The following is a 16307-nucleotide window of genomic DNA, read 5'->3' on the forward strand; positions in this document are numbered from 1 at the left end:
CATCACTTCACTCTCTCCCCCCATCCCCCATCCCTTCCCTCTCTCCCCCATCCCGCATCCCTCTCCCCCCATCCCCCATCCCTTCCCTCTCTCCCCCATCCCCATCACTTCCCTCTCTCCCCCCATCCCCCATCCCTTCCCTGTCTCCCCTATCCCCCATCACTTCCCTCTCTCCCCCATCCCCATCACTTCCCTCTCTCCCCCCATCCCCCATCCCTTCCCTGTCTCCCCTATCCCCCATCACTTCCCTCTCTCCCCCATCCCCCATCACTTCCCTCTCTCCCCCATCCCACATCACTTCCCTCTCTCCCCTATCAGTTCCCTCCCCCCATCCCCCATCACTTCCCTCTCTCCCCATCCCCCAACCCTTCCCTCTCTCCCCCATCCCCCATCTCCCATCAGTTCCCTCTCTCCCCCATCCCCCATCCCTCTCCAACCCATCCCCCATCCCTTCCCTCTCTCCCCCATCCCCCATCACTTCCCTCTCTCCCCAAATCCCCCATCCCTTCCCTCTCTCCCCCATCCCCATCAATTCCTTCTCTCCCCCCATCCCCCATCCCTTCCCTGTCTCCCCCATCCTCCATCACTTCCATCTCTCCTCCATCACTTCCCTCTCTCCCACATCCCACATCAATTCCCTCTCTCCCCCAATCCCCCATCACTTCCCCCCATCCCCAATCACTTCCCTCTCTCCCCCATCCCACATCACTTCCCTCTCTCCCCCACCCCTCATCACTTCCCTCACTCCCCCACCCCCAATCCCTTCCCTCTCTCCCCCATCCCCCATTCCGTCCCTCTCTACCCCCATCCCTCATCACTTCCCTCTCTCCCCCATCCCCATCACTTCCCTCTCTCCCCCAATCCCCCATCCCTTCCCTCTCTCCCCCATCCCCCATCACTTCCCTCTCTCCCCCATCCCCCATCACTTCCCTCTCTCCCCCATCCCACATTACTTCCCTCTCTCCCCCCATCCCCCATCACTTCCCCCCATCCCCCATCACTTCCCTCTCTCCCCCATCGCACATCACTTCCCTCTCTCCCCATTCCCCATCCCTTCCTTCTCTCCCCCATCCCCCATCCCTTCCCTCTCTCCACCATCCCCCAACCCTTCCCTCTGTCCCCATCCCCCATCCCTTCCCTCTCTCCTCCCATTCCCCATCCCTTCCCTCTCTCCCCCAACCCCCATCCCCCATCACTTCACTCTCTCCCCCCATCCCCCATCCCTTCCCTCTCTCCCCCATCCCGCATCCCTCTCCCCCCATCCCCCATCCCTTCCCTCTCTCCCCCATCCCCCATCAATTCCCTCTCTCCCCCAATCCCCCATCACTTCCCCCCATCCCCAATCACTTCCCTCTCTCCCCCATCCCACATCACTTCCCTCTCTCCCCCACCCCTCATCACTTCCCTCACTCCCCCACCCCCAATCCCTTCCCTCTCTCCCCCATCCCCCATTCCTTCCCTCTCTACCCCCATCCCTCATCACTTCCCTCTCTCCCCCATCCCCATCACTTCCCTCTCTCCCCCAATCCCCCATCCCTTCCCTCTCTCCCCCATCCCCCATCACTTCCCTCTCTCCCCCATCCCCCATCACTTCCCTCTCTCCCCCATCCCACATTACTTCCCTCTCTCCCCCCATCCCCATCACTTCCCCCCATCCCCCATCACTTCCCTCTCTCCCCCATCGCACATCACTTCCCTCTCTCCCCATTCCCCATCCCTTCCTTCTCTCCCCCATCCCCCATCCCTTCCCTCTCTCCACCATCCCCCAACCCTTCCCTCTGTCCCCATCCCCCATCCCTTCCCTCTCTCCCCCCATTCCCCATCCCTTCCCTCTCTCCCCCAACCCCCATCCCCCATCACTTCACTCTCTCCCCCCATCCCCCATCCCTTCCCTTTCTCCCCCATCCCGCATCCCTCTCCCCCCATCCCCCATCCCTTCCCTCTCTCCCCCATCCCCCATCACTTCTCTCTCTCCCCCCATCCCCCATCAATTCCCTCTCTCCCCCATCCCCCATCGCTTTCCTCTCTCCCCCATCCCCCATCCCTTCCCTCTCTACCTCCATTCCTCATTACTTCCCTCTCTCCCCCATCCCTTCCCTCTCTCCCCCATCCCGCATCCCTCTCCCCCCATCCCCCATCCCTTCCCTCTCTCCCCCATCCCCATCACCTCCCTCTCTCCCCCATCCCTCATAACTTCCCTCTATCCCCCACCCCTCATCACTTCCTTCTCTCCCCCATCCCTCATCACTTCCATCTCTCCCCCATCCCCATCACTTCCCTCTCTCCCCCATCCCCCATCCCTTCCCTCTCTCGCCCATCCCCCATCACTTTCCTCTCTCCCCCCGTCCCCCATCTCTTCCCTCTCTCCCCCATCCCCCATCCCCATCTCTTCCCTCTCTCCCCCATCCCCCATCACTTCCCTCTCTCCCCCATCCCTCATCCCTTCCCTCTCTCCCCCATCCCCCATCACTTCCCTCTCTCCCCCATCCCCATCACTTCCCTCTCTCCCCCCATCCCCCATCCATTCCCTGTCTCCCCCATCCCCCATCACTTCCCTCTCTCCCCCATACCCCATCACTTCCCTCTCTCCCCCATCCCACATCACTTCCCTCTCTCCCTTATCAGTTCCCTCCCCCATCCCCCATCACTTCCCTCTCTCCCCCATCCCCCAACCCTTCCCTCTCTCCCCCATCCCCCATCTCCCATCACTTCCCTCTCTCCCCCCATCCCCCATCCCTCTCCAACCCATCCCCCATCCCTTCCCTCTCTCCCCCATCCCCCATCACTTCCCTCTCTCCCCAAATCCCCCATCCCCTCTCTCCCCCATCCCCATCAATTCCTTCTCTCCCCCCATCCCCCATCCCTTCCCTGTCTCCCCCATCCTCCATCACTTCCATCTCTCCTCCATCACTTCCCTCTCTCCCCCATCCCACATCAATTCCCTCTCTCCCCCAATCCCCCATCAATTCCCCCAATCCCCGATCACTTCCATCTCTCCCCCATCCCACATCACTTCCCTCTCTCCCCCACCCCTCATCACTTCCCTCTCTCCCCCACCCCCAATCCCTTCCCTCTCTCCCCCATCCCCCATTCCTTCCCTCTCTACCCCCATCCCTCATCACTTCCCTCTCTCCCCCATTCCACATCACTTCCCTCTCTCCCCATTCCACATCACTTCACTCTCTCCCCCATCCCACATCACTTCCCTCTCTACCCCCATCCCTTCCCTTTCTCCCCCATCCCCCATCACTTCCCTCTCTCCCCCATCCCCCATCCCTTCCCTCTCTCCCCCCATCCCCCATCCCTTCCCTCTCTCCCCCCATCCCCCATCCCTTCCCTCCCTCCCCCATCCCCCAACCCTTCCCTCTCTCCCCCCATCGCCCATCCCTCTCCCACCATCCCCCATCCCTACCCCCTCTCCCCCATCCCCCATCACTTCCCTCTCTCCCCAAATCCCCCATCCCTTCCCTCTCTCCCCCATCCCTCATCACTTCCCTCTCTCCCCCATCCCTCATCACTTCCCTCTCTACCCCCATCCCTCATCACTTCCCTCTCTCCCCCAATCCACATCACTTCCCTCTCTCCCCAAATCCCCCATCCCTTCCCTCTCTCCCCCATCCCTCATCACTTCCCTCTCTCCCCATCCCTCATCACTTCCCTCTCTACCCCCATCCCTCATCACTTCCCTCTCTCCCCCATTCCACATCACTTCCCTCTCTCCCCATCCCACATCACTTCCCTCTCTCCCCCATCCCCCATCACTTCCCTCTCTCCCCAAATCCCACATCCCTTCCCTCTCTCCCCCATCCCACATCCCTTCCCTGTCTCCCCCATCCTCCATCACTTCCCTCTCTCCCCCATCACTTCCCTCTCTCCCCCATCCCACATCAATTCCTTCTCTCCCCCATCCCCCATCCCTTCCCTCTCTCCCCCCATCCCCCATCCCTTTCCTCTCTCCCCCATCCCCCATCCATTCCCTCTCTCCCCCATCCCCCATCCCTTCCCTCTCTCCCCCCATCCCCCATCACTTCCCTCTCTCCCCCATCCCCCATCCCCCATCACTTCCCTCTCTCCCCCATCCCACATCACTTTCGTCTCTCCCTCATGCCCCATCACTTCCCTCTCTCCCCCATTCCCCATCTCTTCCCTCTCTCCCTCATCCCCATCACTTCCCTCTCTCCCCCCATCCCTCATCCCTTCCCTCTCTCCCCCATCCCCCATCACTTCCCTCTCTCCCCCCATCCCTCATCCCTTCCCTCTCTCCCCATCCCCCATCACTTCCCTCTCTCACCCATCCCACATCACTTCCCTCTCTCCCCCATCCCACATCACTTCCCTCTCTCCCCAATCCCTCATCACTTCCCTCTCTACCTCCATCCCTCATCACTTCCCTTTATCCCCCATCCCACATTACTTCCCTCTCTCCCCATCCCACATCACTTCCCTCTCTATCCCATCCCCCATCCCTTCCCTCACTCCCCCACCCCCATCACTTCCCCCTCTCCCCCATCCCACATTACTTCCCTCTCTCCCATATCCCTCATCACTTCTCTCTCTCCTCCCCCTTTTCTCCCACAACTAATCTGACTAATCTGCTTGATACTTCCCTTCTCAATACTGTACTCCATTCTCTCTCTTTCTGTCCCTCCCGCTCCCCCTCTCTCCCCCCTCCCTCTCTATCTCCCAAGACTCTGCTGCTTTTAATAACATATGTCAGTGTTTAACCTCTCCCATTTCCCCTCAGGTGTGTTTCCTCTTTAGACCCCCCCCCTTCTCTCATTCTCTCCATCCCCCACTGTCATATTGTCTCCCTCCTTCGTCATGCTCAAACTCATTAACACATATGTGTCATCCCCCACCGTCTGTCATTAGTACGCTCATAAACACAGCAGTAACATCAGCTCTTACTTCTCTCCTTACTCTTCCTGTCTTCTCCCCCTCCTCCTGTCTTCCCCATCCTCCTTACCCCTCCTCTCTTCTCTCCCTCCTCCTTACCCCTCATGTCTTCTCTCGCTCCTCCTTACCCCTCCTGTCTTCACTCCCTCCTCCTTACCCCTCCCGTCTTCTCCCCATCCTCCTTACTCTTCCTGTCTTCTCTCCCTCCTCCTTACCCCTCCTGTCTTCTCCCCCTCCACCTTACACCTTCTGCCTTCTCCCCCTACTCCTTACTCCTCCTGCCTTCTCCCCCTCCTCCTTACCCCTCCTGTCTTCTCCCCCTCCACCTTACTACTCCTGCCTTCTCCCCCTTCTCCTTACTCTTCCTGCCTTCTCCCCCTCCTCCTTACTCTTCTTGTCTCACCCTACTCCTTACTCCTCCTGCCTTCTCCCCTACTCCTTACCCCTCCTGCCTTCTCCCCCTCCTCCTTACTCCTCCTGCCTTCTCCCCCTCCTCCTTACCCCTCCCGTCTTCTCCCCCTCCTCCTTACCCCTCCCGTCTTTTCCCACTCCTCCTTACCCCTCCCGTCTTCTCCCCCTCCACCTTACTCCTCCTGCCTTCTCCCCCTCCTCCTTACTCTTCCTGTCTTCTCTCCCTCCTCCTTACCCCTCCTGTCTTCTCCCCCTACACCTTACTCCTCCTGCCTTCTCCCCCTCCTCCTTACTCTTCCTGCCTTCTCCCCCTCCTCCTTACTCTTCTTGTCTCCCCCTACTCCTTACTCCTCCTGCCTTCTCCCCTCCTCCTTACCCCTCCTGCCTTCTCCCCCTCCTCCTTACTCCTCCTGCCTTCTCCCCCTCCTCCTTACTCTTCCTGTCTTCTCTCCCTCCTCCTTACCCCTCCTGTCTCCTCCCCCTCCACCTTACTCCTCCTGCCTTCTCCCCCTCCTCCTTACTCTTCCTGCCTTCTCCCCCTCCTCCTTACTCTTATTGTCTCCCCCTACTCCTTACTCCTCCTGCCTTCTCCCCCTCCTCCTTACTCTTCCTGTCTTCTCTCCCTCCTCCTTACCCCTCCTGTCTCCTCCCCTCCACCTTACTCCTCCTGCCTTCTCCCCCTCCTCCTTTCTCCTCCTGCCTTCTCCCCCTCCTCCTTACTCTTCCTGCCTTCTCCCCCTACTCCTTACTCCTCCTGCCTTCTCCCCCTCCTCCTTACCCCTCCTGTCTTCTCTCCCTCCTCCTTACCCCTCCTGTCTTCTCTCCCTCCTCCTTACCCCTCCCGTCTTCTCCCCCTCCTCCTTACCCCTCCCGTCTTCTCCCCCTCCTCCTTACCCCTCCCGTCTTCTCTCCCTCCTCCTTTCTCCTCCTGCCTTCTCCCCCTCCTCCTTACTCTTCCTGCCTTCTCCCCCTCCTCCTTACTCTTCCTGCCTTCTCCCCCTCCTCCTTACTCTTCTTGTCTCCCCCGACTCCTTACTCCTCCTGCCTTCTCCCCTCCTCCTTACCCCTCCTGCCTTCTCCCCCTCCTCCTTACTCCTCCTGCCTTCTCCACCTCCTCCTTACTCTTCCTGCCTTCTCCCCTCCTCCTTACTCCTCCTGCCTTCTCCCCCTCCTCCTTACTCCTCCTGCCTTCTCCCCCTCCTCCTTACTCTTCCTGCCTTCTCCCCCTCCTCCTTACTCTTATTGTCTCCCCCTACTCCTTACTCCTCCTGCCTTCTCCCCCTCCTCCTTACTCTTCCTGTCTTCTCTCCCTCCTCCTTACCCCTCCTGTCTCCTCCCCCTCCACCTTACTCCTCCTGCCTTCTCCCCCTCCTCCTTTCTCCTCCTGCCTTCTCCCCCTCCTCCTTACTCTTCCTGCCTTCTCCCCCTACTCCTTACTCCTCCTGCCTTCTCCCCCTCCTCCTTACCCCTCCTGTCTTCTCTCCCTCCTCCTTACCCCTCCTGTCTTCTCTCCCTCCTCCTTACCCCTCCCGTCTTCTCCCCCTCCTCCTTACCCCTCCCGTCTTCTCCCCCTCCTCCTTACCCCTCCCGTCTTCTCTCCCTCCTCCTTTCTCCTCCTGCCTTCTCCCCCTCCTCCTTACTCTTCCTGTCTTCTCTCCCTCCTCCTTACCCCTCCTGTCTTCTCCCCCTCCACCTTACTCCTCCTGCCTTCTCCCCCTCCTCCTTTCTCTTCCTGCCTTCTCCCCCTCCTCCTTACTCTTCTTGTCTCCCCCGACTCCTTACTCCTCCTGCCTTCTCCCCTCCTCCTTACCCCTCCTGCCTTCTCCCCCTCCTCCTTACTCCTCCTGCCTTCTCCACCTCCTCCTTACTCTTCCTGCCTTCTCCCCTCCTCCTTACTCCTCCTGCCTTCTCCCCCTCCTCCTTAATCCTCCTGCCTTCTCCCCCTCCTCCTTACTCTTCCTGCCTTCTCCCCCTCCTCCTTACTCTTCTTGTCTTCCCCTCCCCCTTACTCCTCCTGCCTTCTCCCCCTCCTCAAGCTTCTATCCTTTAACCTTCACCTCACTAGTTAGTATAGCTTTGTCTTTCCCCTCCTTCTCTCTCTCTCTCTCTCTCTCTCTCTCTGTCCCCCTCCATATCCCATGGCCCTAATCTCACTACATAACCTGTATATCTCTCCTCTCCTCTTCCCCTCCTCTAGTAACCTCTGTCTCTCCATCTCTCCCTCCCCTTCCTCCTCTCTGTCTCCCTTGACCCTTGACCTTTACATATATCACTATTGTATATGTCTGTCTCCCCCTCCTCCCCTGTATTCTACTCCTCCAGGTATACTGCTGTTCTGCCCCTCTCCCTCTCTCTCTCCAGCCTTCTGTCTCTCTCTCTCCCTGTCTCCCCTTATCTCACTGTGTACCCATGTATCTCCCCTCTCCTCCTCCCCTGTATTCTACTCCTCCAGGTAGACTGCTGTTCTGCCCCTCTCCAACTCTCTCTCCAGCCTTCTGTCTCTCTCTCTCCCTGTCTCCCCTTATCTCACTGTGTACCCATGAATCTCCCCTCTCCTCCTCCCCTGTATTCTACTCATCCAGGTAGACTGCTGTTCTGCCCCTCTCCCTCTCTCTCTCCAGCCTTCTGTCTCTCTCTCTCCCTGTCTCCCCTTATCTCACTATGTACCCATGTATCTCCCCTCTCCTCCTCCCCTGTATTCCCCTCCACCAGGTACGTCTTCTCTACTGTTCCCAGGAGGAGGCCGAGCTGGTGTTTAAAGCAGCCTGGGCCGCGGGTCAGGCTGGACCCTCTCACATGTGGTTCGCTGTGGGGCCAGCCCTGTCCGGCCTTGGCATGGCGGGTCTCCCCAGGGCCCTGTTCGCCGTGCGTCCACAGGGCTGGAAGGACAAGCCCCGCATGAGGATCGCCCGGGGCGTGTCCATACTGACCCATGGGGCGGTGGCACTGCGCCGCGACTATGGGGCCTCTGGAGGGCCAAACTTTGTTACCAACTGCATGACGGAATCCAATCAAACACACAGGGTGCGGGGGAGGATGAGGTGAGGGGGGAGGAGGGATGGATGTAGAGGGGAAAGGGGGAGCATGGGAGGTGGTTGGGGTGAGGGTAAAGAGGACAAGGTCTGCATAGGGGAGCATGCAGCCTAGTGGTTAAGAACATTGAGCCAGTAACCAAAAGCTCACTAGTTCAAATCCCTGAACCAACTAGGTGAAAAATCTGTGCCCTTGAACAAGGCACTTAAACCAAATTGATCTTATAAACCACTCTGGATAAGAGTGTCTGCTAAATTACATAGATTTTTTAAAAGAGGATTAGGTATGCAAATAGAAGATACAGCCAAATGGTTCCAAAAGGAGAAGAGAAAGAACAGGAAAAGCAACCGATGACAGATAACACCTTACGTACTGCTTCCTGCTGTTCACTGGCTGGAACTGCATCCTACTGGGATTCTCTCTGATGATCTATTTTCATATGATATAAATGCACTGGGATGACATGATGACACAACGGTCATAAAAACTGCCTTGTCTTATTAACAAAATAAGTTGAAATTGTGCAAGGCCCCCAGGGATACAGGTGTCACTTCAAAGATCTACACTGACCAATCTGATGTTTGGTAATGTCTGACAAATTGTGGTCTGGCAGTAATATTGTAATAATGTTCTGCCTGCGGCTATGGAACCTGTTCACCAGGCGTGCTACCTGTCCCAGACCTTTCAACTCTCTAGAGACAGCAGGAGTGGTAGAGATACTCTTACTGATCGGCTATGAAAAGCCAACTGACATTTACTCCTGAGGTGCTGACTTGTTTCACCCTCTACAACCACTGTGATTATTATTATTTGACCATGCTGGTCATTTATGAACATTTGAACATCTTGGCCATGTTCTGTTATAATCTCCACCCGGCACACCCAGAAGAGGACTGGCCACCCATCATAGCCTGGTTCCTCTCTAGGTTTCTTCCTAGGTTTTGGCCTTTCTAGGGAGTTTTCCTAGCCACCGTGCTTCTACACCTGCATTGCTTGCTGTTTGGGGTTTTAGGCTGGGTTTCTGTGCATCACTTTGAGATATCAGCTGATGTAAGAAGGGCTATATAAATACATTTGATTTGAAATTTGATTTAATATTTGCTTAATATCTGCAGAACTTTACACGGCCCAGCAGGGGAGTCATGTACCCAAAAAATTGGAGGGGGTACATAGTATTAAAGGATGGCTGGGGGGTGGTCCGGAGGGGGGCTAGGCCCCTCGTCCTGAAGTTGGAGAATTTAGAATTTTTCAAATACCTGAAAAGCTTTTTCCTGCAATCCAGAGCCATAATCATTATGCTTAATTCTAGGTAATATATATATATATATATATATATATATATATATATATATATATACAGTGCCTTGCGAAAGTATTCGGCCCCCTTGAACTTTGTGACCTTTTGCCACATTTCAGGATTCGAACATAAAGATATAAAACTGTATTTTTTTGTGAAGAATCAACAACAAGTTGGACACAATCATGAAGTGGAACAGCATTTATTGGATATTTCAAACTTTTTTAACAAATCAAAAACTGAAAAATTGGGCGTGCAAAATTATTCAGCCCCTTTACTTTCAGTGCAGCAAACTCTCCAGAAGTTCAGTGAGGATCTCTGAATGATCCAATGTTGACCTAAATGACTAATGATGATAAATACAATCCACCTGCGTATAATCAAGTCTCAGTATAAATGCACCTGCACTGTGATAGTCTCAGAGGTCCGTTAAATGCGCAGAGAGCATCATGAAGAACAAGGAACACACCAGGCAGGTCCGAGATACTGTTGTGAAGAAGTTTAAAGCCGGATTTGGATACAAAAATATTTCCCAAGCTTTAAACATCCCAAGGAGCACTGTGCAAGCGATAATATTGAAATGGAAGGAGTATCAGACCACTGCAAATCTACCAAGACCTGGCCGTCCCTCTAAACTTTCAGCTCATACAAGGAGAAGACTGATCAGAGATGCAGCCAAGAGGCCCATGATCACTCTGGATGAACTGCAGAGATCTACAGCTGAGGTGGGAGACTCTGTCCATAGGACAACAATCAGTCGTATATTGCACAAATCTGGCCTTTATGGAAGAGTGGCAAGAAGAAAGCCATTTCTTAAAGATATCCATAAAAAGTGTCGTTTAAAGTTTGCCACAAGCCACCAGGGAGACACACCAAACATGTGGAAGAAGGTGCTCTGGTCAGATGAAACCAAAATGGAACTTTTTGGCAACAATGCAAAACGTTATGTTTGGCGTAAAAGCAACACAGCTGAACACACCATCCCCACTGTCAAACATGGTGGTGGCAGCATCATGGTTTGGGCCTGCTTTTCTTCAGCAGGGACAGGGAAGATGGTTAAAATTGATGGGAAGATGGATGGAGCCAAATACAGGACCATTCTGGAAGAAAACCTGATGGAGTCTGCAAAAGACCTGAGACTGGGACGGAGATTTGTCTTCCAACAAGACAATGATCTAAAACATAAAGCAAAATCTACAATGGAATGGTTCAAAAATAAACATATCCAGGTGTTAGAATGGCCAAGTCAAAGTCCAGACCTGAATCCAATCGAGAATCTGTGGAAAGAACTGAAAACTGCTGTTCACAAATGCTCTCCATCCAACCTCACTGAGCTCGAGCTGTTTTGCAAGGAGGAATGGGAAAAAAATTCAGTCTCTCGATGTGCAAAACTGATAGACATACCCCAAGCGACTTACAGCTGTAATCGCAGCAAAAGGTGGCGCTACAAAGTATTAACTTAAGGGCTGAATAATTTTGCACGCCCAATTTTTCAGATTTTGATTTGTTAAAAATGTTTGAAATATCCAATAAATGTCGTTCCACTTCATGATTGTGTCCCACTTGTTGTTGATTCTTCACAAAAAAATACAGTTTTATATCTTTATGTCTGAACCCTGAAATGTGGCAAAAGGTCGCAAAGTTCAAGGGGGCCGAATACTTTCGCAAGGCACTATATATATATATATATATATATATATATATGTATATACTGTTGACGTCGGAAGTTTACATACATTTAGGTTGGAGTCTTTAAAACTCATTTTTCAACGATTCCACAAATTTCTTGTTAACTCTTGTAACTTTGTAACTACCCATCCCAGATCCGGGAGATTTGTCAGCAACTACACTAATTTGCATAACGCAACAGTCAAATAATCTTACTAGAAAATATTCATATTCATGAAATCACAAGTGAAAAATTGTAGACCTCCACAAGTCTGGTTCATCCTTGGGAGCAATTTCAAAATGCCTGACGGTACCACGTTCATCTGTACAAACAATAGTACGCAAGTTTAAACACCATGAGACCACGCAGCCGTTATACCACTCAGGAAGGAGACGCGTTCTGTCTCCTAGAGATGGACGTACTGTGGTGCGAAAAGTGAAAATCAATCCCAGAACAACAGCAAAGGACCTTGTGAAGATGCTGGAGGAAACAGGTACAAAAGTATCTATATCCACAGTAAAACCAGTCCTATATCAACATAACCTGAAAGTCCGCTCAGCAAGGAAGAAGCCACTGCTCAAAAGCCAGACTACAGTTTGCAATTGCACATGGGGACAAAGATTGTAATTTTTGGAGAAATGTCCTCTGGTCTGATGAAACAAAAATAGTGTTTGGCATAATGACCATTGTGATGTTTGGAGGAAAAAGTGGGAGGCTTGCAAGCTGAAGAGCACCATCCCAACCGTGAAGCACATGAAGCAGCATCATGTGGTGGGGGTGTTTTGCTGCAGGAGGGGCTGGTGCACTTCATAAAATATAAGGCGTCATGAGGTAGGAAAATTATGTGGATATATTGAAGCAACATCTCAAGATATCAGTCAGGAAGTTAAAGCTTAGTCGCAAATGGGTCTTCCAAACGGACAATGACCCCAAGCATACTTCCAAAGTTCTGGCAAAATGGCTTAAGGACAACAAAGTCAAGGTATTGGAGTGGCCATCACAAACCCTGACCTCAATCCTATAGAACATTTGTGGGCAGAACTGAAAAAGAGCGTGTGAGCAAGGAGGCCTACCAACCTGACTCAGTTACACCAGCTCTGTCAGGAGGAATGGGCCAAAATTCACCCAATTTATTGTGGGAAGCTTGTGGAAGGCTACCCAAAATGGTTGACCCAAGTTCAACAATTTAAAAGGCAATGCTGCCAAATACTAATTGAGTGTATGTAAACTTCTTGACCCACTGGGAATGTGATGAAAGAAATCAAATCTGAAATAAATCATTCTCTCTACTATTATTCTAACATTACACATTCTTAAAACAAAGTGATGATCCTAATTGACCTAAGACAGTGTTAAGAGAATTATGTTCTCAATGTTCATAAACTGAACTTCAATTAAACTACTCAGTCTGCAACCCAGAATTTGAAAGATTCTAGTTGAATGAAACAGACAGAGTCCCAGCCTACAATAGCCAGAATGTTTATTTACGAGAGCTCTGAAAATCATACAATGCACATAGCCTTTTATACCTCACATTTGGTCATACCATATACCATACCCCTTATAAATGCCCCTCCTCTTCTCTAACACTGTCAATGCTTTTTACAGGTCTACTCCAACACATACATTGCTTATCATATCCTGCAACGTGTTACATAATCTACTGCAAGCCTAACGGTTTCTCCCCTCCCTGGGTTGAGAGTCCTTCTTCCCTGTTATTAGTTTCACAGTGGTCACAAGTTGTCTGCCACAGTTCCTTTTCTGTTAAACAGTTTCTCTTTTTCTATGCACAATTCTAGTCTTATGATTCAAATACATCTCACTCCATTATCCAGTGACTGGTTGGAGTACTGTTAGTTATTGCCTTAACATTAATTCGAAAGTATAAATAATTTAGTAATTATCTTACCATTACCTTAAACATATGAATCTCCATAACAGACAGGGTATTTTTACTAGGATTAAATGTCAGGAATTGTGAAAAAGTTGCATGTAAACTTCCGACTTCAACTGTATATATGTATGCATACAGTATCTAAGCATACCTCTTGAACTGTCTGTATCCTTCTGAATGGTGTTTTCTTTAAGAAACGAAATATGCTTCTATGCATCTTTGCTTAAATTGAAAGGAATGTGAGGGTTATTCAGTACATTTAGTAATTGCTTGCTTTTCTAAAGTCTATCAACCTTGCCAGCAGGCGTGCCAGCTAAGATAGTTAGATAAACTAGCTTAACTTGATGAACAGCCTGAAATGGCTTATTTGGAGCTAGTTATGAGATAGGGAACCAATCTGGGCTAAAGCCAACTTCATAAAATGTCTAGGTGGTAGTAGAATTACAGAGAAAAAACATAACATTTTTTTACTTTCATATTTTTTTTAACATGAGAAATCTGAGGGGGCAGTTAATCTGTGGCCCAGAAGTCTCACTCACTGCACCGTCTGACTCTCTTTCTCCCTCTCTCTCTCTCCCTCCCCCTCACCCCACCCCTGTCTCCCAATGTCAGGTATTTCAGCAACATCACGTTGGGTGGCAGAGACTACTCTTTTGACAGTGACGGTTACCTGGCCAACCCCGTCCTAGAAGTCATCTCCTATACACCTGGCAAAGGCTGGGAGGATGTAAGGACCTTACATTACTTCCTGTTGTTGTGACTGTGACAGGCATTACTTCCTGTTGTTGTGCTGTGACTGGCATGTCTCCATTTAGGGCCATTTGGTTGTAGATTTGCAGATATTATTTTTTAAATTTCCTGTTGTTTTGATGTCCAGGTGATTAGTACAACAGAAAATAATTTAGAGTGTCTTGAACCTTGTCAACAAGCACAATATAAATTTAACAGCAAGCAAGGGCAGGTCACAGAGGTTTGTGTTCATGTAAAGTTCACTGTGGTTATCCGTGCCTGAGGTGGGCACGAGACTGACCGCTGATCGTTTGGCCTCTTTCTTTCTCCCTGCTGCGTGTGTTGACTCTCTCTTGTCTCTTTGAGTTTTAGCATCTCCTCGCTGATGTTCAATATAGCCAACACGCACGCGCATACGCACACACACACGCACATGCACACAAACACACACGTTATCCATGGTTGTTATTTTCTTCTAGTTTCAGTTTTCACTGCTTCCTATGTCTGAGCTTCTCCTCTCGACAGCTGAACTTCTCTCTTTATTCTCAAACAATGACATCCGATTTCTCCATAAGCACTGTACAATCTCCATACACTAGTTGTCAGTCAGTCTCCCTTCATATCTGTTTGTGTCCTGGTATGCTGCAGTGTGCTTGGATGATGGTCTTTGGTTGGTAAAAACATCAAACGCAGGCTTTACAGTAGGAGCTGCTCTGGTCTGGTTGTTGGGTAATTGGATCGTTGTTTATTCTCATTTAAATGGCAGCAGATCCCAGCTCCTGGAGAATGTGTCTGTCTGTCTGTCTGTCTGTCTGTCTGTCTGTCTGTCTGTCTATCTGTCTGTCTCAACCTATATTAGAGGTGTTAGCCATGACAGGATCCCATAGGTACATCTAGCCTCAAATTAAATCAACGTTTATTTGTCACGTGCGCCGAATACCACAGGTGTACCTTACAGTGAAATGCTTACTTACAGGCTCTAACCAATAGTTCAAAAAAGGTATTAGGTGAACAATAGGTAAGTAAAGAAATACAACCAACAGTAAAAAGACAGTGAAAAACAATAGTGAGGCTATATACAGTAGTGAGGCTATTAAAGTAGCGAGGCTACATACAGACACCGGTTAGTCAGGCTGACTGAGGTAGTATGTACATGTAGATATGGTTTTAGTGACTATGCATATATGATGAACAGAGAGTAGCAGTAGCGTAAAAGATGAGTTGGCGGGTGGTGGGTGGTGGGACACAATGCAGATAGCCCGGTTAGTCGGGCCAATTGAGGTAGTATGTACATGTAGATATGGTTAAAGTGACTATGCATATATGGTGAACAGAGAGTAGCAGTAGCGTGGGACACAATGCAGATAGCCCGGTTAGCCAATGTGCGGGAGCACTGGTTAGTCGGGCCAATTGAGGTAGTATGTACATATGTACATGAATGTATAGTTAAAGTGACTGTGCATATATGATAAACAGAGAGTAGCAGTAACGTAAAAGAGGGGTTGGGGGGGACACACAATGCAAATAGTCCGGGTAGCCATTTGATTACCTGTTTTTGTCCTAGACTTGGCACTCCAGTACCGCTTGCCATGCGGTAGTAGAGAGAACAGTCTATGATTGGGGTGGCTGGGGTCTTTGACAATTTTTAGGGCCTTCCTCTGACACCACCTGGTGTAGAGGTCCGAGATGGCAGGCAGCTTAGCCCCAGTGATGTACTGGGCCTTAAGCACTACCCTCTGTAGTGCCTTGCGGTCGGAGGCTGAGCAATTGCCGTACCAGGCAGTGATGCAACCAATGGCAGTGATGCTCTCAATGTTGCAGCTGTAGAACCTTTTGAGGATCTCAGGACCCATACCAAATCTTTTTAGTTTCCTGAGGGGGAATAGGCATTGCCCTCTTTACTCTCTTGGTGTGTTTGGAGCATTCTAGTTTGTTGGTGATGTGGACAGCAAGGAACTTGAAGCTCTCAACCTGCTCCACTACAGCCCCGTCGATGAGAATGGGGGCGTACTCGGTCCTTCTTTTCCTGTAGTCCACAATCATCTCCTTAGTCTTGGTTACGTTGGGGGATAGGTTGTTATTCTGGCACCACCCGGCCAGGTCTCTGACCTCCTCCCTATAGGCTGTCTCATTGTTGTGTCGTCTGCAAACTTAAAGATGGTGATGGAGTCATGCCTGGCCATGCAGTCGTGGGTGAACAGGGAGTACAGGATTGGACTGAGCACGCACCTCTGGGGGGCTCCAGTGTTGAGGATCAGCATGGCAGATGTGTTGCTACCTATCCGTCAGGAAGTCCAGGATCCAGTTGCAGGGGGAGGTGTTTAGTCCCAGGATCCTTAGCTTAGTGATGAGCTTCGAGGGTACTATGGTGTTGATTG

General features: G+C 51.2%; 1 protein-coding gene across 1 annotated transcript in view; it reads left to right on the top strand.

The window, feature by feature from the left end:
• The window catches only part of LOC110503718 (glutamate receptor ionotropic, NMDA 2D-like), a 127170-nt gene that overhangs the window by 31597 nt on the left and 79266 nt on the right, over nt 1–16307 (top strand). The window contains exons 4-5 of the mRNA XM_036961707.1: nt 8020–8348; nt 13813–13927. Of these exons, the coding sequence (XP_036817602.1) occupies nt 8020–8348; nt 13813–13927 (444 nt within the window). The remainder of the gene's footprint in view (nt 1–8019; nt 8349–13812; nt 13928–16307) is intronic.

The sequence above is a fragment of the Oncorhynchus mykiss genome, chromosome 2 (assembly GCF_013265735.2).
Source record: "Oncorhynchus mykiss isolate Arlee chromosome 2, USDA_OmykA_1.1, whole genome shotgun sequence".
Taxonomy (NCBI): domain Eukaryota; kingdom Metazoa; phylum Chordata; class Actinopteri; order Salmoniformes; family Salmonidae; genus Oncorhynchus; species Oncorhynchus mykiss.